Raw genomic sequence first — 26,253 nt, forward strand, 5'->3', positions numbered from 1 at the left:
ATTATTGCATTTTGCACAAAATTAGCAATGACAAAAAAGCTAATTTTTGGCATTTGCAATTGTTTTGCCTCTACGCTGTTTACCGATAAGGTTAATTGAGTTTAGATTTTGATAGATCTGGCATTTCTGAACTCTGCGATATCAAATGTGTGTGTATTTTTTCTTTTTTTTAACCCATTAATTTTCAATGAGTTGAATGGGGGGGTGATTTGAACTTTTAGGTTTTTTAATTTTTTTATTTTTTTAAAACTTTAACTTTTTTTATTATTTTATCAGTCCCCCTAGGGTACTATAAAGATCAGCAGTCTGATCACTGATTCATTTCTGTTGATCAGAGATGCTCTGTCGGCTATAATAAGAACTACTTCATGATAGTGAAAAGAGCCATCACATGACCCGTTGCTACCATGGTAACCATCGGCTCCCTGTGATTGCATCAGGGGATATCCTCCCCTTGTTAGAATTAGTATAAGTATTATACAATCGATTTAATGTTTGACTTGCAGGACCTGTGTTGAGGTCATACCCATGTGACCAGAAGGGACGGGGCCTCAGCCAACAAAGCTGATATCAGGAAGCAACATTTTTATGTTGGCTGAGGCCCCACCCCTTCTGGTTACATGGTTATGACCTCAGTACAGGTCCTGCAAGTCAAACATTATATCGATTGTATAATACTTATACTAATTCTAACAAGGGGAGGGGACAACTATGAATATATTATCTGATCTTCAGCTGCTGTCACTCAAGACGCTGATGATTTTATAAACTTTATTTTCTTGGATTTCAAAACCTAAACATCTGACCACTGCAGGTATGTAGAGAATCAGCCTGATCGTGCCAGTATAGCACTGGCTTTAGGTTTTATACGAAAATCCTGTTGATTAATTCCTTTAAGTCTCTTCTTTTTTGTTTTGTAGCATACTATACTATTTTTTGTGCCAAACTCTTTTAAATGTTGAACATGTGTTTACTAAGTTCTGTACAAAATCAAATATGCTCTTTTTTTTCATTTAGATATTTTGGCATGTTTTCAGATTAAACTGTCACACGATTATTTAAAATATTGCATATTAATTAGACAGATTTCATACTCCTCTAAGATACTGCAGTACAATTGCACAAACATTTTGTGACAGTTTGAAAAGTTACAATTAATAATTAGGCTAAAACAATTGGATATGGAAAACCATTCTCATAATGTCCAAGAAATACAAAATTGACAAAACCAGGAAAATTTAATTTACAAAAAACATTAAAAAAGTTAAATAATAAATTAGGTTCAAAAAGTCAGTATTAGAACATTTCTTTACCCAAGAAAAAAAGAGCAAAGACAATGATAAATTAACAATTATCATTATGGTTGAACTTGTAATATTAGGTGATCATTATAACATCATCCCTGTGTTCAGGCAATATCTGGATAGTATTGAATACTCACGGTCTGTTACAGAAATAACAATTCTCCGCATCATTTCTGCTTCTTGTGGATTTGGGTTCTCCCTATCTAACACTACACCAGTAGTGCGGATTTTTCCTGTTGTACTATTCAGGGTGTAAAACTTGTTTGACGGGTTGATGCTGTACACGAGTGTCCCATTTTCTGCAAGATCTGGATCAATAGCGACCACCTGATGAAAGATTATGACATAACAATTGAGAAACTATGTTGTATAAACAAGTGTGGGAGCAAAAAGAGGATAAAGCATAAGATTAGCAAAAGATAACACACAAATTTAAAGTTTTAAAATTTTGAATAAAAATAAATAAAACTCTATAAATGTAAAGTATTAATTAAAAATTACTATAAGGGCCCACTCAGACATCCATATTTTGCATATGCGTTCTATCCTTGTATGATTCATACCAAGTTTTGTCAATGGTTCTGTTCATATGTAATATTTTTTTGCAGACCAAGTGCTCTGGGTAAAATCACAAACATTTATCTAAAGGGTGCTTTACACGCTGTGACATCGCTAGCGATCTCGTTAGCGATGTGACACTCCATATCGCAGATAAGATATGCCAAGATCGCACATAGGTCATTTTTTTTAAGCGCTGGTCACATGTGCGCGTATGTGCGATCTGGCATGTTACATCGCTAACGAGATAGCTAGCGATGTCGCAGCGTGTAAAGCACCCTTAATTGTAGGATCAAAGTGCAAGTCTATAGGGTACTTTACACGCTGCGACATCGCTAGCGATCTCATTAGCGATGTGAAATTCTAGATCGCAAGTGCGATTTTTCGAGATCGCACATGCGTAAAATGACCTATGTGCGATCTCGAAAGATCGCACTTGCGATCTAGAATTTCACATCGCTAATGAGATCGCTAGCGATGTCGCAGCGTGTAAAGTACCCTTAGGGGTCTGTGAAAAAAAAAATGGGACAGCACTCTGATGCCATCCACGTGCTGTCTGTTTTTCATAGATTTTTTTTCAAATCCGATAAAAACTGTTAAAACTTGGACAACCTCTGATGAATAAAGGTTGTCTGACATTGAGATAAAAATCGGAAAAAACTCCAAACAAAACTAATGAAATTAGGGCCATTTTCATTGTATATGAAAAAATGAACATTTGAAGCCCTTAGTCAATATTGTAACCATTTAATTGAGCTTATGAAAACTGCTGACCAGGCGCTTTAGGGCGAATAAAGAAAAATGCCTTTGTAACATATTTGCTTTCGGTAATCGTCTGTAAACTATCAATTGCAATGTCATGGATTGTAAATGTCTCCATTCATACAGGTCCACATTTTTCACCATATATCTCCTATTACAACATGATTCCAGTCTTACATTAAAACTAAATAAGTATTATACTAAAGAGACAATCACCAGGTTTCTGCAATGTAATCTGAAGACAGCATGCTGCAAGAGTTAAAACAAAGAATTCAGCCCTGTGTTGTCATACTGTACTAGTGGGAGCACTGAGAAACACTGGAGAATCTGTTTCAAGATGCAGTTATCAGACTACCCACTAGAGGGTGCAAAAACAATAGAATAGTCAGCAGACCGAGTCAGTACCAGGATGTCAAGTCAAAACCAGGGGAGAAGCAATTTGTGGTCAGGTGCTAGCCAGAGGTTGGAAACAAGGAAGTAACGCCAACATCAGAAGGGAGAAGTAGAGCCGAATGTCAGGTACAACAAAGCAGGGTCAGAGGTCGGGAGATCAGAGCTACAAACAGGGACGGGAGAGTTACAAGATGGGACCAGCAAGTCAGGAGGAGCTGAGCAGACAGACGGTACAGGGAGATGCAGGAAGAGGAGAGACACAGGACAGGACCGGAAAGTCAAGAGGAGTTGGGCAGACAGATGGTACAGGGAGGGCCCAGGTTAGAACGGTAGCTGGGAGGTAGGATGGATCAAGGAACACTCACGGGAGACAGACTCACGTGCTGCAGAGCAGGAACTATTACTGATGGTGTTCCAGGAACAGCAACACAAAGATATAGCGGCCTGACCACCAAAATGAGGCAGATTGGAATAAGCCCCTCCCATGACCTGTATCTCAAGAGGAGAGATACATGAAATGGCTCATCGGTACCTGAGCTTGGCATAGATCATGACATTCGTCATCTTTATCATTAGTGGGTCACAGGGGCGCATGAGCTATAGTCTGACTCTACCCCCTTCTGTGACTAGCAGCTTCTGTCTATGGAAATATACACTTAATGCCTGATGTGGATTGGGACAGCTCTCCCAGCATTGCTACATGCAACATCTAAAATCTTTCACTGTGTCAGAATGGCTGCAGACAGTAATCTAAGTGATATATCACTGATCTCAGGGCCTCTTTGTCTACAGTATGCTGCTCTCAGATAAGGTAACAAAATCTGATGACAGATTCCCTTTAACATGATTTAGAGACAAGCCTAATGATTATATTCAGCTGTAGTCTTGGCCAAAAATATTGTGACCCTTGAAATTTTTCCAGAAAATGAAATATTTCTTCCAGAAAACTATTGCAATTACATATTTTGTCATACACATATTTATTTCCCTTGTATGTATTGAACAAACACAAAAATAACTTTGAAAAAAAGGCAATTAATTTGAGACATAATTTAACCCAAATTGGCTTGATAAAATTGTTGGCATCTTTCCAAAATTGTGGATAAACACTATTTTTCAAGTATGTGATGCTCATTCAAACTCACCTGTGGCAAGTAACAGGTGGGCAATATGAAAATCACACCTGAAACTATATAAAAAGGGGAGAAGATGACTCCATCTTTGCATTGTGTGTCTGTATGTGCCACACTAAATATCAATAATCTCAAAGTTACAATTCCATCTCCAGAGATCTTGATGTTCCTTTGTCCACCTAATCAAAAGGTTTATAACCTATGCCACTGTAGCTAGTGTCCCTGGACGTGAAGAAAAATTGATGAAAGGTTGCAACACAGGATAGTCTGGATGGTGAATAAGCAGCCCTAATCAATTTCCAAAGAAATTCAAGCTGTCTTGCAGGCTCAGGGTGCATCAGTGTCAGTGTGAACTATCCATTGACACTTGCTTGAAATGTAATGCTATGACAGAGGACCCAGGAAGGTTCCACTGCTGACACAAAGACATAAAAATTCTTCAATTCAGTTTGCCAAAATGCACTTCAGTAATCTAAAAATCCTTCTGGGAAAGTGTCTTATGGACAGATGAGACTATGATAGAGCTTTTTGGTAATTAAAGAATGTACGTCTGGAACACCATGGTGTGAACAAGGTGCAAGACTCAAAAAATAAACAACTAAACAATAGGATAAAGAGTTGCACACCAGTCACAATGTATAGGGGAAAAATGAAAAGCAGAACTGCTATGGGAATAATTCCCATAGCAGTTCTGCTTTTCATTATTCCGCTATTCATTGTGACTGGTGTGCAACTCTTTATCCTATTGTTTAGCACTTTTTGGTTAAGCACATTATTCTATTGTTTACTAAAAATTAAATGAGGCCCATAAAGAAAAGACCACATTAATTACCGTCAAATATGGTGGAGGTTCAAATATATTTTGGAGTTGTTTTGCTGCCTCTCGCATTGGGTGCTTTGGATGTGTGCAAGGCATCATGAAATATGAAGCTTACTAAAGTAATATATTGCCAAAATATAACAATATAGTGCCAAAAAGCTGGGTTTACATCCTTGGTCATGAGTCTTCAAGCAAGACAATGACTCCAAACATACTTCAGGAAACACCCAGAAATGGATAAAAACAAAGGCCTGGAGAGTTATGAAGTGGCAGCAATGAGTCCAGATCTAAATCCCATTAAACACTTGCTGTTGGGAGAAGAGACACCCTTTAAATATGAGAGACCTGGAGTGGTTTGCAAAAAAGAGTGGTCCAAAATTCCATTTGAGAGGTGTAAGAGCTGTTGATGGTTATAAGAAGTGGTTGATTGCAGTTATTCCAATAGGTGTTCAACCAAATATTAAGTTTAGGGTGCCAACAATTTTGTTTGTCCCATTTTTTTTGTGAAATTATGTCCAATTTGCCCTTTTTTCCGTTTGTTTGTGTTGCTCCACTACACACAAAGGAAATAAAAATGTTTATGGTAAAATATGTGAAATTTCAGTCATTTTCTAAGAGAAATACTTCATTTTCTGCTACAATTTCAAGGTTGATAACACATTCGGACATGAGTGTATATGACTGATTAAGGCGAGAAAGAGCTTCTCAGCCAATACTTTTCCAAACCCTGTAAAATTGCATTATAGTTTTTTACTAATAACTTAAAACTTCTCTCAGTGTTAGAATTAGCAGATGGAAGGAGAAGAGGTTTGTACCCAGATCTTTCATGGAGAGAGAAGAGAGTATCTTGGAGGTCACACAAAAAAATGAGCTACAGACAGTGTGACAACAAATGAAGAGAAAATTACAATACTGGAACTGTGCAGATACATACAAGTAGGTGTAGTGTAAGATATACCAGGAATAAAGACAGATGCACTCTGCATATGTACAGACCTATCATCCAGCCTATATGACTGAAAGAGACACTCCCACAGTAGAAAAATCTAAAAGAAGGATCAGGCTGCAAACTGCATATCAAGGATTCTGAAAATAAATGTGGATTGTAGGCTGAAGCTTTGAGCAATCTTAATAGTTTAAGGTCTTTAGCCTTTAAATGGCGCAAGGCTTAAAAGTTCAACAAAGCAAAATACAATCAGACTTTCCATGGTGCCCACAGTTAGTCATGATCTCGGCAGTGACACATTACCTTTATAAATAGTCCTTTACATGTTTTTCTAGTATACTGAAGATAAAAATAACAATCTCGTACCTCTCGAGTCCATCCTTAATTCTGCTGCCCGAATGATCCACCTCTCTCCTCAACATCACCCCACTTCTCCCCTCTTTAAATCCCTCCACTTGTTCCCAATCCTCCACCATATCCATTTCAAACTAACACTGACCTGCAAAGCTGTCCATAATCTGTCTCCTCCGTATATCTCCAAACTAATCTCCTGCTACACTCCAACACGTAACCTCCGGTCCTCCCAAGATCTCCTTCTCTCCTCCTCTCTCATTTGCTCCTCAAGCAACCGCCTCCAAGACTTCTCCCAAGCATCCCCAGTCTTCTGGAATTCGCTGCCTCAACAAACTATCTGCTACACTCACAAGCTTCAAACGGAACCTGAAAACTCATCTGTTCAGAACTGCCTATAATCTCCAATAACCCCACTGCGTCACCACCGCCTCACCACCGTGCCGGAACTGCCGCCCGACCAACACCCCACCTAATGTCTCCTCCCCAAAATCCTATAGAATGTAAGCAGGCAAGGGCAGGGTCCTCTTCCCTCTGTACTAGCCTGTCTATTGTAACTTATATATGTATTCTGTATGTAACCCCCTTCTCATGTACAGCACCATGGAATCAATGGTGCTCTATAAATAAATAATAATAATAATAATAATAATAATAATAATAATAATAATAATTATTATTATTATTATTATAATAATATCAAACCAAATTATCAAAAATATTTTGATGACTCAGATGCTGAATCTATTTTATTAAGAAAGGTTGAACTTGATGGACCTAAGTAAGTTTTTGATGGACCCAATGTTTTTCAACCTATGTTACTATGCAATTATATAATCTTTAGAAAATATTTTCAAACATAAAATAAAATATTTACCAAATTTGGCATTGTTTCAAATATAATAATTTGAATTATGTTGCAAAACAGATATAATTGACTTCAATGGAAATTACCACCAGAGTAAAAATTCACTTTTCTAAAATCTACAGTATTATTTGTATATTGTATTATAGAAAAAAACTAAGCTTTTAGATTTTATTATGTTTAGCTATTAGGAACCATAAAATGCTGAGCATCTAAAATGGTTTGTTTATTTTATCGCAGCTGAACGAAAAACTTTAATTAATTTTCGTCTCCAGGATTATAAATCCAGTCCAAATGGTTCAGCCTCATATGTGTGTGTTTGCAAGCTCTTAAAATGGCTCATTTATTTTAGAGTGTAAGCAAGCCATGTGTTTTAAATGACTATGAATGAATGTGAAGTTTTCTGAAAGTGAATATATAATAGACTATCTAATGTATTACTATAGAATCCTAGATAAATACAATAATGCTGAAAATAAACTATAATGTAAATAGGAAAATGTGGCAATTAAAATGTAAATATTTAAAACACACAGATGTGGGTTATTTTAATGATGGTAACTACTTGTTCATCGCTATATGAAATACCCTCTAGCTAAATAGATTGTCCTTAAAGGGTCTATCAAAGGATGTAATAAAATGGCGCCATCACATAATTAAACCGGCAGTCCATCCTAGTCAAATGTCAGGATGGGCTGCAGTCTGAAGAAACACTGCTCTGGAGACTTTTATGTAATCTGACAGAAGCTGTATCATAAGCACACATACAAGTGCATCTCAATAAATTAGAATATCATCAAAAAATCAATTTACTTCAGTATTTCAATACTAGAAGGGAAACACATAAACACATATATTATATAGAGTCATTACAAACAGAGTGATCTATTTCAAGTGTTTTTTTTTTGTTAATGTTGATGATTCTGGCTTCCAGCCAATGAAAACCCAAAAGTTATTATCTCAAAAAATAATAATTACAACAAAACAGCTGCAAAGGCTTTCTAAGCATTTAAAATGGTCCTTTAATTTGGTTCAGTAGGATACGCCGTCATGGGGAAGACTGCTGACTTGACAGATGTCCAGAATTTAGTCATTGACACACTCCACAAGGAGGGTAAACCACAAAAGGTCATTGCTAAAGAAGCTGGCTGTTCACAGAGTGCTGTATCCAAGTATATTAATGGTAAGTTGAGTGGAAGGAGAAAGTGTGATAGAAAAAGGTGCACAAGCAACCGGGATAACCGCAGCCTTGAAAGAATTGTTAAGAAAAGTCCATTCAAAATTTTTGGGGAGATTCACAAGCAATGGACTGCTGCTGGAGTCAGTAGTTCAAAAGCTACCACACACAGACATATCCAGGACGTGGGCTGCAAGTGTCGCATTCCTTGTGTCAAGCCACTCATGACCAATAGACAATGCCAGAAGCGTCTTACCTGGTCCAAGAAGAAAAATAACTGGACTGTTGCTCAGTGGTCCAAGGTGTTATTTTCAGATGAAAGTAAATTTTGCATTTCATTTGGAAGTCAAGGTCCCAGAGTCTGGAGAAAGAGTGGAGGCCACAATCCAAGCTGCTTGAGGTCTAGTGTGAAGTCTCCACAATCAGTGATGGCTTGGGGAGCCATGTCACCTGCTGGTGTAGGTCCATTATGTTTTATCAAGACCAAAGTCAGCGCAGCCGTCTACCAGGAAATTTTAGAGCACTTCATGCTTCCCTCTGCTGACAAGCTTTTTGGAGATGTAAATTTAATTTTCCAGCAGGACGTGGCATCTGTCCACACTGCCAAAAGTACCAATACCTGGTTTAATATCCACAGTATCACTGTGCTTGATTGGCCAGCAAACTCACCTGTCCTAAACCCCATAGAGAATCTATATGGTATTGTCAAGTTGAAGATGAGAGACACCAGACCCAACAATGCAGATGAGCTGAAGGCTGCTATCAAAGCAACCTGGCCTTCCATAACACCTCAGCAGTGCCACAGGCTGATCGCCTCCATGCCACGCCGCATTGATGCAGTAATTCATGCAAAAGGAGCCCCGACCAAGTATTGAATGCATTTACTGTACATAGTTTTCAGTAGGCCAACATTTCTGAGTTTAACATCATTTTTTCAGTTGGTCTTATATAATATTCTAATTTTCTGAGATAATAAATCAAGTCAATATCTCAGGGTCAGAAATCCAGGAGTGCACATATCAGATTCAGGGGAGAAGCAGAGAAGTGGTCACAGGAAGAGAGGAGTCAAATAACTGTCCGGGGTCAGAGAGCAAAGATCAGAATACAATCAGAGACACAAGCCAAGAGCACAACTGCAGAACGAGAAAATACAACTGGCGAGGTCGTGGGCGAGCATGATCAGTAAAGAAGCCTGAGCAATTACCAGGAAGGTGGGATACCTGAGTAATCAGCACCAACATGGAATCCTGAGCTGTGAAACACACTACTAGCTTAGTAACACAGAAAAGTACAGCAGAAAATCTCCAAAGGCAAGATGCTCTCCAAAGAGGAATCATGACAGGTGGGAAACCTAAGTAATCAGCACCAACATGGAATCCTGTGCTGTCAAACAAACTGCTAGTTTAGTAACACAGGAAAGTGCAGCAGAGCATCTCCAAAGGCAAGATGCTCTGCACAGAGGAATCGTGACACCGTCTTTGCAAATTAGCTTTATTTGAAAATTGTACTAACTTTTTGTGGTTTGCAATAAACCAAAGAACAATTTAAATAGCTAAATAGAACAAATATAACAAGTGATTTTTCCAAATTTGACACAAAATGTAAATTTTAATTACCACTGCAGTCTCACAATTAAGTAACTTTGCATAACATGCATCTTTACTGCTTACTAGAGCCCCTTTTGGCTGTTGTGACTTTCTGTAAACATACACCAGCTTCAGGCAGTATTCTGCAAGATTCTTAGTCCATGGCCTCACATTTACTATATTCTTGGACTTTTGTGCTGTAAACGCTTTCTTAAAGTCCAGCAAAGATTTTCTGTGGGGTCAAGTCTACCCACTCCAGACTCTTCCTGGTCACCTTGTCCCATTGGAAGATCCAGTAACAAAAGAAGGCATTATGATTTCTCCTAGCATTTCCAAATACTTGATTGAATCCATCTTACCCTCCAAACACTGCAGGTTTTCAGTGTCAGAGAACACAAATCTGCCTCAGAGCCTATCTGAGTCAACGCCATGCTTCACTACAGGCAAGGTGTATTTTTCATGCAAAAAAAACAAGAGAAAGACAAAAGCTTAGCACTATCCGATAAATGGACAGAGATCAAAGCCTCCTCATGCACAGCTGAAGCTGTTGGTCAATCGCTGTTCTCTGCTAAAAGGGGTTGTTTGGTCTAAAACGACAAACCTACAGTCATTCTACGTGACTGCAGACTAATGAATCCTCACATTGTGTGCACTGTGCAATGTGAGGATCCGCCAGTGACAGTGCCAGGATCATGTGTCTACAACTAGACTGTTTCTGGCATCACGCAATACTTTCATTGGGAATCAGTCTGGTCAGATCCTGACCAGGAGACTGCATATCTCATATACTTGTGAACACGAGCCTGCTGTTCCTGGTACTGACATTAGAAAATTCTCACAGCGTGCAGCACATGCAATGTGAGGATTCACAAATCTGCAGTCACATTAAATAACTGTTAATTTGTTGTTTTAGACCGGACAACCCATTTAAAGTCCAACAAATGGTAAGGATGAATAGTTTTTCATACTATTTTAAACATAATGACAATCATCATGTGTAAATTACGTAGTTTATTAAAGAGAATCTGTCAGCAGATTTTTGCTATTTAATTTGAGAACACCATAATGTTGGGCTAGAGACCTTAATGCGTCAATTACTCAACTGTTTTTTGCTGTTTCAATACAATCAGTCTTTCATCAATAGAAGACTTTCACAACAGGACAAGCTGCCTCATGCCTCCTAGTCAAACCACACCTCAGCACTGATTAGCAGCTCTTTATCACAACACAATATACACATAACACTGCAAATCGGTAATGTGGACAGGGTTATACAGGGCTTGACATTCTGAGTTTTACTAGATTTGCAGCAGAGAAAATGCAGCACCCAGTAAAGTAAGTGACATATCACATTATGCTGTTGTCAGATTACATAGGAAAAACCTAGGGACAGATTACCTTTAAAGAGGACCAACCACCAGGATTTTCTTATATAAACTAAAGCCAGTACTATACTGGTGCTAGGATGCTGATTCTAAACATACCTTTAGTTGTGAGATCAGATGTATCGTTTCTGAAATACAGGCAAGTAAAGTCTGTGAAATTTACTGCAACTTGTTTGATAGCAGCTACAGAAACTCTAATAGGTGGGTTGGGTTTTGCTAGTTATTCCTGTCACTGTCTGCTTGCCTGTCCTTCCTTCCCCTTTTCTCTGTTATTATGGAGGGTGGCAGTACATGGCAGAGGAAGGACAGACAGGGGCAGGAATAACTAGCGAAATCTGACTCACCTATTAGATATTCCATTGCACCAATCGTCTAATAACGGTGCATTTTACAATCTTCCCTTCCCTGTATTTCATAAAGTACACACCTAACCTCACAACTAAAGGTATGTTTAGAATCAGTATCCTAGCATCAGTATAGCACTGGCTTTAGCTTATTTAGGAAAATCCTCATGGTTGGTGCTCTTTAAGGTCCATTAGAAATATACAGGCAGCATGGGGCTCAGAGGGAACGGTCAGATGGTGGTTGATTCGCATGTCAGTATGCTTCCTAGGGCTTCAAAATATATGTGTTTATTTAAGGTAAATAGGTTGATCAAACAAGATAATCTCCTTTCTCTCCTGCATACAATGAAGCCAAAAGCTTCGCCCACTTATGGTAGAATAGCATGTGGGATATGGATCTTATTTATGAGTACATAACATTCATGTCCTTTAGGGATGATCGAATACCTCATATATTCGGCTTCGCGAATATTTTCCGAAAAGTTTGCCGCTATGCGAATATTCGATGTGCAATATAAGTCTATGGGAAGCCCGAATAGTTCCGAATTGTTGTTATTCGGGGTTTTCCATAGACTTTCATTGCGCATCGAATATTCACAAATAGTCGAATAGCGGCGATTTATTCTGCAAATATTTGCAAAGCCGAATATTTGAGGTATTCGATCATCCCTAATGTCCTTTTCACTAGTCCTTGTGACTAGGTGTGTTACTGGCGGAATTATAACTTTTTTTTTTATTTTTGTCCTTTTTTAATATAAATGATGCATACTCCAGAGAAGAGGTTACTAGCTAGAACTGGAGATTTAACTAAATGATTTATAAATATCCTGAAAAGCCATGGTTTTCCAATAATTGCTTTCTGGGGCACAAGCTTGAAATTATTATAGGGTACAGGTTGCTGATACACTGATGCTAAACTCCTTTGTATTATATCCATGTCTCCACAAAACATATTTTCCAACTTTGCAAATATATTCCTATTTTTCAAATATATTCCTATTGAGATTTTTTTTATTCATCCTTAAAATATAATTACAAAAACTCATAAATGTTATAAATAAAATTTGCAAGAGCTGATAACGATTGGACACAATAGAAAACAAACAAAAGAAGAATATATTATGATGTAGGTAAAAATATGGATTATGAATGTTGCATGAACAATTGTTTGGAGTTTAGCTATTTAGTCAGAATAGATTCTGTCCTGGCGACCGTCAATGGATGTCTCTTGAATCTATTAAATCAGTACAAAACTGTAAAATAAATGTAAGGTATATAATTGTCCTCTGTTTACAAAAAAAAAAAAGCATAACTATTCTACAACAGCAATGATAAGAACGTCTCGGAGTTGAGATAGGAGTTTATAATAAGCTGTGCAGAAATGTGAATTATATTATGCCATTGTGCAAATATAATCACCATAATACTGCAACAAAACAACACGTAGCGAACAATTTCATGTCCTTAAAATAGAAAGACCGTAATAAAAAATACTTTCTCAGTTAATGTTGTCATAGGGGTGAAAACATAATTAGAAGAAAAATTAATGAGGTTTGAGCCGGACAAAATAAAAATTAATTTAATGCGTTATTAAACTTCAATTTAGCCTATTTTGTGTACTTTGAAACATAAGCATTCCATCAATCTAATAAGTACGATATGTATAAAGTGAGAGAGGGCAAAATAAATTAGCTTTACTTTGCAATGAAAGATAGATGACTTTAGGAAACAAAAAAATAGAAAAAAAATACCTTTTTAAGATAGAGATTAATAATAAAATATTTAATAACTTTCTTTTAAAAACATATAACTTGTTCACTATGGCAGTCAAAATCCTACTGCAAGATGTAACTTATTATCAAGGATAAGATACAGAGGACATGACAGGATCAAAAATTAAGGAAAAATTAGAAACACTGCACTTCCAATAGTGGGATTACTTATGATTGAACCAGCTTTTTGGGTCCTCAATTAAGGTGCTTAGCTTTTCCAGTTGGATATTGACAAAGCAGCTCAAAAGCATATGTGAAAAGAGATAGCCATTACCGAATACTCTGGATTGTAAGAGGAGAAAGGCAGAAATTTGAGTAAGCACAAAAAATTCTCCAGGATGCTGCACCTTTGCAAAAAAACACAAAACTTAAGGTATTTTGCAATTTGTAAGCTTGTCACATGTGCCAGTTGTTGAACTTCCTCTATAGACTGATAGACCATTGGGTCCCCTGACACCCAGGTCTAGATGTGACTGATTTATATTCCCTCATAATTTTGGGAGAAAGAACTAGAAAAAAAATGCCCTCTATTGTCAGAATAGACTACATCTGTGGCGGACATATCATTAGTGCAACATCTGCAGTTGCACAGGGGCCCAAAAGGTTAAAGGACCAATTCTACCTCCAAAGAAGGTGGAATTGTGTATTTTGATGAGCTATTGGACTCAAATGGGCCCATATATTGTTCTTGCACAGGGAACCTCCTCTTTCTGTGTCCACCAGTGAACTTATGTTATAAAGAACACATTTCCTTGCATACAGGAGACATCTACTTGGATAAGACCTTTTTAATGCAATCTTGTCATGCGCCGTCCGTATCCACAAATGCGGATTACTTCTACTACGTCAAGCTTTGTTCACATTGCAGGGTCTGACAGGCCACCTGGTCTCTCTTAAATGCTCAGCTCGGCTGGGCATCGGCTCAGTTGTTTCACTGCTCCCAGCTGTGCATGGGTTGATCCTTGTTGGACCAGCGTGCTGAGAGCAAGGTTGATTATTTCCTTCTACAGCTGGTCTCCTATTTAAGGCTGGGGTGTGCAGTAGGAGACCACCGAAGATAGTTTCTGCTTGCAGTTACGATATCCCAGTGTCCGTGGTGATCCTTCATTTGGTGATCAGCGATTTGTTGTCTGCACTGCATTATAGATTCCTGGTGTGGATTACTCATTCTCCTTTGGTTTATGCCCTCTGGTGTCCTTTTGTCTCTCGTTTGTGGATATTTGCAGTATGAGTGAGTTTCACTTTATTTCCTTGTCTTAGTCTTGTGGGTGGTGTTATACTTTGTGTCCTGCCCAGCCCTGGGTTGCAGGGTGCAGGGGTATTAGGTCAGGGCCCGACAGCAGACAGGGACATGTTGGTGGCTCGACCCAAACTACTTTCAGGTCTACCGTTTGGATAAAGGACAGGACAGGGTCCCTAGCCTTAAGGTCAGCTCAGGAGCCCCTGTGCCATCTGTACTCCCCATGACAAATCTCCAACAGGTCAACTGGTGTCCATTTCCTTTGACTGTTTAGAGGATGCTGAATTTATATAGGGTATGTGATAGAAAATTTTAAGGTATCAATACCTTATCAAAGAATACAATTATTTCAATGAAATATGAGAAAGATTTGTTTCAATGACTTCTGCCTGACTTTAAGAGGAAAACTGTTAATCATTATTACTACCAACACATTTGTCGACTCTTGACAGCCCAACTAACACATATTATCTTAATTCGCAATTAATTCATCAGGGTAAGGTACTTGTTCATACACATTGCTATAATAAATGTTGTTTAAAAAGCAATTAACCCACTTTACTGTTTAATACATGTCAGCCATATTACACACTGTTCATTAAAATTGCATTGTTAAAAAAAAAAGAAAATTAATAAACCTTTATCCATAATCATAGGAAATGAAAAGCACAGAAAAAGTAATTTGTTATTTACAGGAAAATGACAATAAAGAATCTTACAGTGGATGTTCTAATTTAGGCTGGGGTCACAAGTGGCATATAGCATCCGATGATTCTCTCATGCGAAAGCTAAATTCACTCGGCTCAAACTGCTGCGAGCATGAGCCTAGGGAACCTGTCATGTCCCCCATGCCCTCCAACCCGCATTATATATTTATTACTTAATACCCTGACTAGTAAGCCCTATATACTGCATTTTGAAAAAGGGTCTTTATAAAGTCCTTTTATCATATGTAAAAAAGCCCTTTAATTTGTTGATGGGGCATTAGTTCCCCAGACTAGTTGGCCCTGTCTACATAATGACATTATCCTATCATCCTACCCACCCACTCCATTCCACAAGTGATCTTAGACTAACATCCTCCATAATCTGAACCTCAGACTTCCGTCTCCAAGACTTTTCTCATGCTGTGCCAGTTTTCAGGAATGCATTACTCCAAACAATGTGATTAATATCCAGCCCCCATGTTTTCAAATATGCGTTAAAAACACTTCTTTTTAGACAACTTATCATCTCAACTCACTATCCTAACTCGCCCTCCCCTGTTGCGCCTTCTAAATTTTACTCATAACCACTTTGCTCCTATTTCTGTCCTCACATCCTCTATACAACCAATAGCATGTAAGTGCATTTAAAGCTTATTACTGTCTGATGACCGGCTCATTCAACGTTATTTGAAATCCATTATTTATCATAATAAGAGATGAATGGACCCATGGAAGTTCAGGTTCTGCTGGTCCAGCTGAACTTTTTTAAAGTTCAGTTTTAGACCCAGATTTGACCTGAACTTCAAAGTCATTAATTGGCAGTTTGGGTCTCCGCACACATGCAGATAGCTGTAAACAGGACACTTCCAGGTGAGGATGGGCGAGGTTTTTTCCATTTTTTTTGGTGCACACTACACCAGGAAGAACGGAGCCCTAAGCACAGCCATGGGTGGAGTGACCCATGACTCAGCTTTGGAGGGCAAGCAAAAGGTTAAAAGCAGAGCAAGCTGGTCTGTGCTGGGGTTTGATACTTTAAGGGGAGGCAGTTTATGGAGGTGTGGTCAGGAGATTTGTAGGAATGTATATAGGGTGAGGTAAAAGGGGTGGCCTGCAATAGGCACGTAGGCACCACAGCTGAAGGTCCCGCCCTCCTTTCCTGATGAATGAGGTGGACAAAGATAGTTTGTTTTATATATATATATATATATATATATATATATATATAGTATATGTATGTACTGTATATGTGTTGTGTATGTGGGGATATATATATATTTATATATGTGCATGGGTTTATTCATATATGCATGTTTGTGTTATATATATATATATATATATATATATATATATATATATATACATACATACACTGTATATAGGGGTGCATGTATATGTGTATATATAATGTTTTTTATATAAAAAAACCATTACGGTCATGTTTAACGGGTCATTTCGGCGTTGTGGAGGAGGCGGGGGTTCTTGGAGTTGGTGGAAAAAATTGTGGTTGGGGGGTGGTACATCTGGTGGATGTAACCTCCCATTTTGGATTATGGTGGATAAATGGTGGTGGGGGGTGGTACATCTGGTGGATGTAACCTCCCATTTTGGATCAGATCTTGGTTTATTGCCTGGCAGATTGGGGGGCTCTTCAGGGTGGAGTCCCTGGGAGTCGGTGATGTTGGTAATTTTCCAGCAATAGTGGTGCCCCCGGGCTTGTGGTCGCGGCTGGGGGTAATGCTTGATGGTTTCAAGTATTTATGGCTTCCGCCAGACTTTGGAGCTCCAAGAACCTCCTCACTTTTCATGTTGATTTATTGTATGTTTGTTATAATAAAGGCCAATTTGGCCATAATTAATCCAAAATTGTTGTCTGTCGTTTGTGGAAGGGCATCCAGGTATGGGGTGGTTGTGAACCCGAAGGGGAGGTAAATTGAGGTACTAGGTGAAGCCTCTACAATACTGCAGTCATGATCAAGCTGTTGTTACCCCCAGTACGAGCCGTTTAAACACTGCAAGCAGCTCACACTGGGCTGAGCACTAAGCGTACCCAAGCACAGCAATGCTAACACCAGGGGTTTGCATTTAAAATGCACCCGAACTCCAAACCCTAACTTTATTTTCATGGAAAAAGTGAGTTAGTATCAAACACCGAACCCAAACTCCAGATTCGCTCAACCCTAATCATAATGATGGCAGGACCTGACACTAAAAGCATGTTCTACCTATTGTGTCCCTCTATATCCCCATAGATTGTAAGCTTGTGATCAGGGCCCTCACTCCTCCTTGAACTGTTCACCTATGTGCTACTTTTGTTTTGTTTTTCTCTGTACATGCCCTCGCTTAATTGTAAAGTGCTGTGGAATATGGTGGCGCTATATAAATCAACTTTATTATTACAGTAGAACCTTGGATTACGAGCATAATTCATTCCAGGACTGTGCTCTTAAACCAAGTTACTCTTATATCAAAGCAAAGTTTCCCATAGGAAATAATTTAAATGCAGACAATTTGTTCCACAACCCAAAAATATTTACTGAATTTATGCTAACTAATACAAAATACTGTACAGTACAGAAAAAAAACATAAAACAAATTAAACTGCACTTTAGCTTACAATAGAATTGTTGGTGTGCGCTATAGAGAAAAAATTATGTATAAATATGCCAACCTTTATTCTAGTACAATACATTAAAAGCACACCCCACATCTATTCTCCCCAACATAAGGGCAGAAGTAAGCGAAATGTGGGATAGGAATACTGCCCAGTCAATTAGATTACAGTACAAGCAATGTGCTGTACTGGTTAGCAGAAAGAAAGTACAATACTGTATCCACAAATGTAAATTGATAGACATGCTGTATAGTATATACTGTACTGCACAATGGTATACAGTATATATGTACAGAAAGTTACCTCCAGAGCGGGTCAGAGCGTGGTGAAAGGACTCAACCGAAAGTGTGCATGGTAAGGATTTGCTCTTATTGCAAAGCATTGCTCTTAAACCAAGTTACACATTTTTAAAAGGCTTTGCTTGTCTTGCAAAACGCTCTCAAACCAAGTTACTCTTAAACCAAGGTTCCACTGTATTATTATTATTATTATGATCTGTATACAGCCGGCATCATCACCAGCTCTCTGCAAATCCCATACATGTGTGTGGCTTTCTTTACTAACATCATTGCGGCTCTGAAGCTGGATGTATGCAACCCGACTTCAGAGAGGAGCACTATGTATTTCCATAAGGCTATATTCCCACGACCATTCGCAAAAACGGTCCTGTTTTTTCACAGATGCATCCTTGTGGCATGCGTGTTACATCCGGTCCGTTCCGTATACGGGCCGTGTGTCATCCGTGTGTCATCCATGTGCCTTCTGTTTTTTTGTGGACCGCAAAAAAACAGAAGCAGCTAGATAGATAAATAGATGGATAGATATAGATCGATAGAGGGATATATAGATAGATAGAAGGATAGATAGATAGATGGAGGCAGAAAGAGAGATAGATAGATAGAGGGATAAATAGAGAGATAAATGAATGAATGAATGAATGAATAGAGGGATAGATAGAGGGATAGATAGATGATAGATAGATAGATAGATAAATAGATAATAGATGGAAACGACATATATAATCTCCCACTCCCCAGCATTTAGTAATCTTGCCCCCTTTAGTGTCTTTCATGTGGCACAAAAAGGTGCTTAGCCTTGTATTTAGCCAAAAAACTAAATAAATAATTAAAAAAAGATGTGGGGTCCCCCCTATTTTTTGTAGCCAGCTCAGGTAAAGCAGACAGCTGCAGCCTGCAGACCACAGCTGGCAGCTTCACCTTAGCTGGTAATCCAAAACAGAGGGCACCCCACGCTGTTATTTTAAATTAAATAAATAATTTAAAACAAAAAATGTCAAGTCCCCAAATTGGATCACCAGCCAAGGTAAAGCGGACAGCTGTGGTCTGGTATTCTCAGACTAGGGAGGTCTGCGATTCCTGGACCCTCCCCAGCCTAAAAATAGCTGGCTGCAGCCGCCCCAGAAGTGGTGCATCTATTAGATGCGACAATCCTGGTGCTTTGCCCCGGCTCATCCTAATGCCCTGGTGCGGTGGCAAACGGGGTAATATATGAGGTTGATACCAGATGTGCAATGTTACCTGGCATCAAGCCCTGGGGTTATTGATGTCACGGCATCTTTCAGATACCTGACATCACTAACCTAGTCAATAATAATAAAAAAAAAATCGACAACAAATTTTTATTTGAAAAAACACTCCCCAAAACATTCCCTCTTTCACCAATTTATTGGGAAGAAAAAACAAATCCGGGTCCAGCGTAATCCAATAAGGGGGTCTCACGATGATCTGTACTAACTGTCCCAGTCAATGAAGAACAGAATGTTCCCCATTCACTGGGAGAGCAGTTCAGTGACCTGAGCTAACATCATGAGGTCAGCCCAGGTTACTGAAAGAATGACCAGCGCTGACTTCAGGAGGTTAGCTAGGTACGTTACCTGTGGTGATGAAAGCAGCTGCACTCCTGACATCGGCGCTGGTCACTGAGTTCAATGACTGCCGCATTCTCAGATCATTTCTCATGAGCGGCCCATGTTGTCACCTCTAGTCACAGTTTCGGGCCGCCCACGAGAGGTGATGTAAGATTACAGCGGTCAGTGACAAGCGCTGACGTCAGGAGTGCAGGAATTCATCACAGCAGGTAATGAACTTTACTAACCTCCTGACGGCAACGCTCATCATGCCCGCAGCTGCTCGCACTGCAGTGCGGGCATATGCTGACATACTGCAGTGCGGGCATATGCTGACATTGCAGTGCGGGCATATGCTGACATTGCAGTGCGGGCATATGCTGACACACTGCAGTGCGAGCAGCCGCAGTGCTGGTGGGGGAGCAGGATACAGACTACAGGGGCACCCAAGTGCTTCCGTGCGGCTTCCCGGGAGTTTGTAGACCCATTGACTTGTATTGAGTCACGGTCCGTTATTACAGAACAGAATAGGACATGTTTCATTGTAATGGAACGGACATACGGCATCCAATGTGTTTTTTTGGAGGATCGGATGCACACGCAAGTGCTTCAGTGTGCCATCCGATCTTACACAAAAGATAGTAAAAAGATGGTCCTGTTAGTAGGTCTGCAAAAAAACAGAAACTGACCAGAACAAACAGGACGGTCATGTGAATGAGCCCTAAATGAAACTGCCATCTTCTTCATTTCCGGTCTTGTGCAATGCTTCCCCTGAAGTCGAGAAGAGTACACATGGCTTCAGAGGCATAATGATGACTAATTAGTCTGGCACAGATAGAAGCAAATTTGTCTGATAAGATATAGTACAAAGTTGCTTATTTTCGTGGTTACTTCTGATTTATTAAATATTAAATTAAATATTAAAATGCTGGATATGCTTTAAACTGAGAATCTCTTCCATTTGGTGCTGCTCAGCTTATTCTGGAACAGTTTTTCTTCTGTGCTCCTCTGTTCCAATAGTTTGCCTGGTGAAAATAAAGATCCAAATTCTTCCTTCAACCAACTCATTTGCTTTTTCAACGCTGATGTTGGCAAATCAAGACCCTGCCGCACCCACAGAATTATTCTGGGATGTGTCTAGCAGGTTGAAAAGAAAATTTGCACCTTTTAGTGGAGAGCGCAAAAAGGAGGGGAGCCAGCACTGCTTATGAGTGGCATGCAACAATGAGAAGGTAAAAAGTGTAATATTCACAAATTCATTCCTACTGTGACAATTCAATGAGATTTTTGGCAAATAATTGATCAATGATTTGAGCCCCCCTGCCCCGTCACAGCAAATCTCTATAGGGGGGTCCCTACACTATATTTATAATTTATATACGTACCATAAGGTCTCGTGTAATGCGCAGGACCGTATAAGAACATCACCTACCTTAGAAGTGTCAGAACCGCTCCCATGCTGCAAGGGCTGACAACTGCGAGTAGAAGGGCAGTCCAGGTGCCAGTGTGTGTGGCAGAACCACACACACCAGCACGATGTCAGAACTGGCCCCCACAGTGCCAGACCAGCAAACATGGATGAAGGGCGGAACAGCACCAGGCAGGTGGTGCTTGAGTAATAATGCCTATGGAACAGGAGGCGGTGGCTGTATGTGAACAGGCACCAACATAAATTTTGATGGCAACAGAAGGAATTTGCAAACCACACTGGGCGTGCACGGCAAGGTGGCGGTCAACCACCGACCAGCTAAACGCAAAAAGGAGGGGAGCCAGCACTGCTTATGAGTGGCATGCAACAATGAGGAGGTAAAAAGTGTAATATTCACAAATTTCATGTTGGTGCCTGTTCACACACAGCCTCCGCCCCCTGGTCCATAGGCATCATTATTTAAGCACCACCTGCCCTAGGCTGTTCCGCCCTTCATCCATGCTTGCTGGTCTGGCACTGTGAGGGCCAGTTCTGACATTGTGCTGGTGTGTGTGGGTCTGCCACACACACTGGCACCTGGGCTGCCTTTATTCGCAGTTGTCAGTCCTTGCGGCATGGAAGCGGTTCTGACATTCCCCGGGTAAGTGGTGTTCTTATATGGTCCTGTTCAAGTAATTATATGAGCCCTTATGGTACGATATTAATTTATAACATAGTGTAGGGACCCCCCTATAGAGATTTGTCGTGACGGGGCAGGGGGCTCAAATCATTGATCAATAATTTGCAAAAAATCTCATTGAATTGTTACAGTAGGAATGAATTTGTGACTTTTACACTTTTTATCTTTTCATTGTTGCATGCCACTCATAGGCAGTGCTGGCTCCCCTCTTCTTTGCGTTTTAGTGGAGAGGGAGCATAACATTGCTACACAGGAGGATAGAAAAAAATAAAAGCTGTTTCAGAATCAGTGAAACAGCACTAACAGGAAGATGTGATCAGTATAAATAATAAAAAAAAAAAATCAGTGTAAGGTCCTCTTTTCCCAATATGTAGTAGTGTAATAATAGTAATATTAGCAAATACCTCCAATTAGAAATAGAGTATAGTTCTCCTGATATAGCCATGTCTCTTACTTCATGTGCAGGGCATGGCAGGACCTTTGGCATCCAAGGATATGTCCACGCAAATAGTCAGTTAATTAGGCAGTTGCTATTGGTCATAACAATGGATACATCAGGTCCTGCTTTGCCCTGAATATGAGGAAAGAGACATAGCTATATCAGAAGTACTATACTACATTTCTAATTGGAGGAATTTGCTAATATTATTATTATACCTACTACATATTGGGGTAGGATCTTGGAGATGGGAATACCCTTTTAAAGGGAGCCTTGTTCATTGAATTAACGTTTTCTGTCAGAGAATAGGGAGAGTCAGGAGAGCTGTATGTGCAGTAGCCAACCCCACTGCACTTTCGACTTGGAAAAAGTAAAATTCTACAAGTAAGGTATGCATTTAACCCTTAATGACATATGACATATTTTGCTCACTTTGACGCAGGTTTGCATGTTGAGCTTGCATCTTTTATATTCAGCCATCACATGCTTTTAACACCTGTATGTGGATCTGAGCCCTGCCCCTCACTGTCAACCTTTTAACCGACGCTGTCAAGCTCTAACAGCAACATTAAGGCTATGTTCACACACTGGTGCATTTTTGCTGCAGATATTTCTTGAAAAATTCTTGTAACCTTTCTGCAGACATTCCCCAGCAAAACCTATGGCAAAAAAAATTAGCTGTGCACACACTGCATTTTTTTCTTAAGAAATGTCATTCAGTAGATTTTCTTAAGAATAATAAGAATAATAATGTGCATGTCACTTCTTTTCTGCAGCTAACTGTGTTATTCACTTCATTGACTGTAATGTAATCATGAAATCATGCAGGGAATAACGCAAGTAGCAAATTCAGTGAGTTTTCCTGCGTTATTCCACTGTTATTCCCACGTTATTTTGCACTTTTCGTGACATAGTGTACATCCCTGCCCTGTGTTTTGCAGGGAAGTGATGTCACTAGGAGAGGAAGAGGAAGTTGTTGACTCAAAGTAGTGAAAATGGCGTGGTACAGCCGAATGAGTAGTATAGATGTGAAAAAATTAATAGAAATGGTAAGTATATAGTGCACCCAAACACACACATATCACACTCACACACAGACACATACATATATAATGCACACACACATAGAAATCAAACGTACATATTAAAAAAAAAAACAGAAAAACGTGTGCTCCACCATATTTTTACCGTCCAGCCGGGTAAGCACACAGCGGCAGCCCGGTATTCTCAGGCTGGGGAGGGCGAGGGCCATGGTTAATGCCCCCCCTCTCCTGCAGCCCAGAATATGAGCCCGCAGCTGCCCCGGGACTGTCGCATCCATTATGCGACAGTCCCGGCGTGTTGCCGGCTCTTCCTGTTGCCGTGATGCGGTGGCAATCAGGGTAATATGGAGTTAACGGCAATCAATAGCTGCTACTAAGTCCAAGAGAAGTAATGGCAGTGTTTATGACATGCCATCACTAATCTGTAAGTGAAAGTAACACTCACACACCCCGAAAAATCATTTATTTGGAATAAAAGACAAAAAGTCCCTCTTTCTCCACTTTATTAAACCCCCCGAACACAGCTCCGACGTAATCCACAGTGATGTCCTGTGGCGTCTGTGAGCGAGTGCACAATGCAGCTCCCTGATCAATACTGCAGTTAACTCCAGGTAATTTCTCATGGTCGGTGAAGGGAACACATTACCGGCTGCGAGAACTGCAGTGTGTGTGGGGGTTGGGGGGAACACAAACATCATAATTAAAGCTGGAATATCTATTCCTCTATTATCTATCTATCTATCTATCTATCCCTCTATTATCTATCTATCTATTCCCCTAAATATCTATTATCTATCTATCATCTATCTATCTATCTATTTATTCCCCTAAATATCTATATATCTATATATATATCTATCTATCTGTCTATCTATCTCTCTATCTATCCATCTCTCTATCTTTTTTTTTTTCTTTTTCAACGTGCTTTATTGCTGTAAAAGCATTAAAAAATGCAGGGACCAACCTGAAAAAAAGTGCACCAAAAACGCACCAAAAACGCATCTGCATTATTGGTGCATTATGTTAACGCAGGTGCGCTAATCCTTCATTCCAAGAAATTTCTTAAGAAATTTCTTAAGAAAAATAATTTTTCTAGTGCGAACATAGCCTTACAAAGCATCAGCAGGAGGGCATATGATTCTATGTGCCAATCGGCATACCTGTAACCTGATTGTGAGGCACTGATAGGTTGCTATAATGGCAGTGGTCTACTGAAAACCCCTGTGCGTTTTGTGACAATACTCTGGTGGAAATCAGCCTGTGGTTGGCATTCATGGGAGACCATAATTTTCGCTATACATAGCCGTAGTGTAGTATTGCTGCTTTTGGTACAAGTGATCGGATAATCACAGGTTCAAGTCCCCTAAGAGAACTGACAAATACACTAAAAAGTGAAAAAAATGTTTGGTATCCCTATGTCTGTAAAAGTTCGATCCATCCAAATGTAAACATAAGTAACCTAATTAGTAAATGTCTAAATAAGAAAAAAATTGAAACCACAGATTTAGTTTTTTTGCCCCACAATATTGACATAACATGGCCTAAGAGGCAAGCAAAACAATGCATCTATTCCAAAATGGTGTCAATTAAAATGGCTCAGGGGACAAAAAAACCAAGCCCTCACACAGCCCCACCAAGTCCTCACACAGCCTCACACAGCACTACCCAGCCCTTACACAGCCCCACCAAGTCCTCACATAGCCCCCCCAACCAGCCCTCACACAGCCCCACCCCCAACCAGCCCTCACACAGCCCCACGAAGTCCTCACACAGCCCCACCAATCAAAAATTGATAATGTTATGGGTCTCAAAAAATGGCGACACACAATTGTTTTTAACAAATAAGTTTTTTTTCACCATTTAAATAAAACAACTATGCATATTTGGTATCTGATTAATTTCCTGACATGGGGAATCATATGGTCATGTCATTTTTACCATAAAATGAATACTGTAAATAAAAAATCCCAAAAACTACTGCAGAATTAAGCTTTTTTTGCGTTTTCGCATTACTTGAACTTTTGTTCCCACTTTCCAGTACACCACATGATAACATAGATAGCGTCATTTAAAAGTACAACTCGTCCAGATATAACAAAAACTTTATACGGCTATGTGGACTAAAAATTAAAAAAGATATGGCTCTTGGAAGATGAGAAGGAAATAATAAAAACAAAAAACTGGAAATTGGCAGCAGATTGAAGGGTTAATCAGCGTTAAATCGCATTTACAAACATGCACTAGTTAGGGGTTTAAAATCCTGATTATTGGTTCTCTACAAGAAATAAACTCCCGATTGTATTGTAAGATTTACACTGATCCTTTTTTTTTAACGGTCTTCGGCTCTATCTTGAGCCATGGCGACTTGATGTATGAATGCTCTGGAAGAAGATTGATCTCGTGCAAGCCTGGATAGGTCCACCAGGGTCTTTTCCTCGGTTATTTTGATTGTATCAAGCCATCGGGTTGCTGATTTCCTTCTTCACCTTGTTCCTTCTTCCAATAATGAAGTCCTTCTCCAGTGATTTCTCTCTTCTTATGATGTGTCCAATGTAGGAAAGTCGAAGCTATAACTAAAAAGCTACAACTAAGCTATATCAATATGAGAGAATTGGAGAATATACTTTCCTTTGGTGAAACAGAGTGCATCTGTTCATGGTACTTTACAATAAAAACTAAAAACGCAAAGAAAGACAATAAGCGATCATGCTCATTGTCTTACGTGTCACTTGCTCTTTTTCTCCCCTCAAAGGAAGCTGAATTATTTATCTGACCATCGGCTCCATTATTTTCCAATATTCTGTGAAAGGTGGTAAATCAATGGTTTGCAGATAACTCTTTG

General features: G+C 39.4%; 1 protein-coding gene across 3 annotated transcripts in view; it reads right to left on the reverse strand.

Moving 5' to 3' along the window:
* Nucleotides 1-26,253, reverse strand: part of CDH23 (cadherin related 23) — a 1,872,161-nt gene that overhangs the window by 577,735 nt on the left and 1,268,173 nt on the right. For all 3 annotated transcript variants that reach the window (XM_075348968.1, XM_075348971.1, XM_075348969.1), the window contains exon 22: nt 1,442-1,631. In XM_075348968.1, coding sequence (XP_075205083.1) covers nt 1,442-1,631 — 190 coding nt within the window. The remainder of the gene's footprint in view (nt 1-1,441; nt 1,632-26,253) is intronic.

Source organism: Anomaloglossus baeobatrachus, chromosome 5, assembly GCF_048569485.1.
Source record: "Anomaloglossus baeobatrachus isolate aAnoBae1 chromosome 5, aAnoBae1.hap1, whole genome shotgun sequence".
Taxonomy (NCBI): domain Eukaryota; kingdom Metazoa; phylum Chordata; class Amphibia; order Anura; family Aromobatidae; genus Anomaloglossus; species Anomaloglossus baeobatrachus.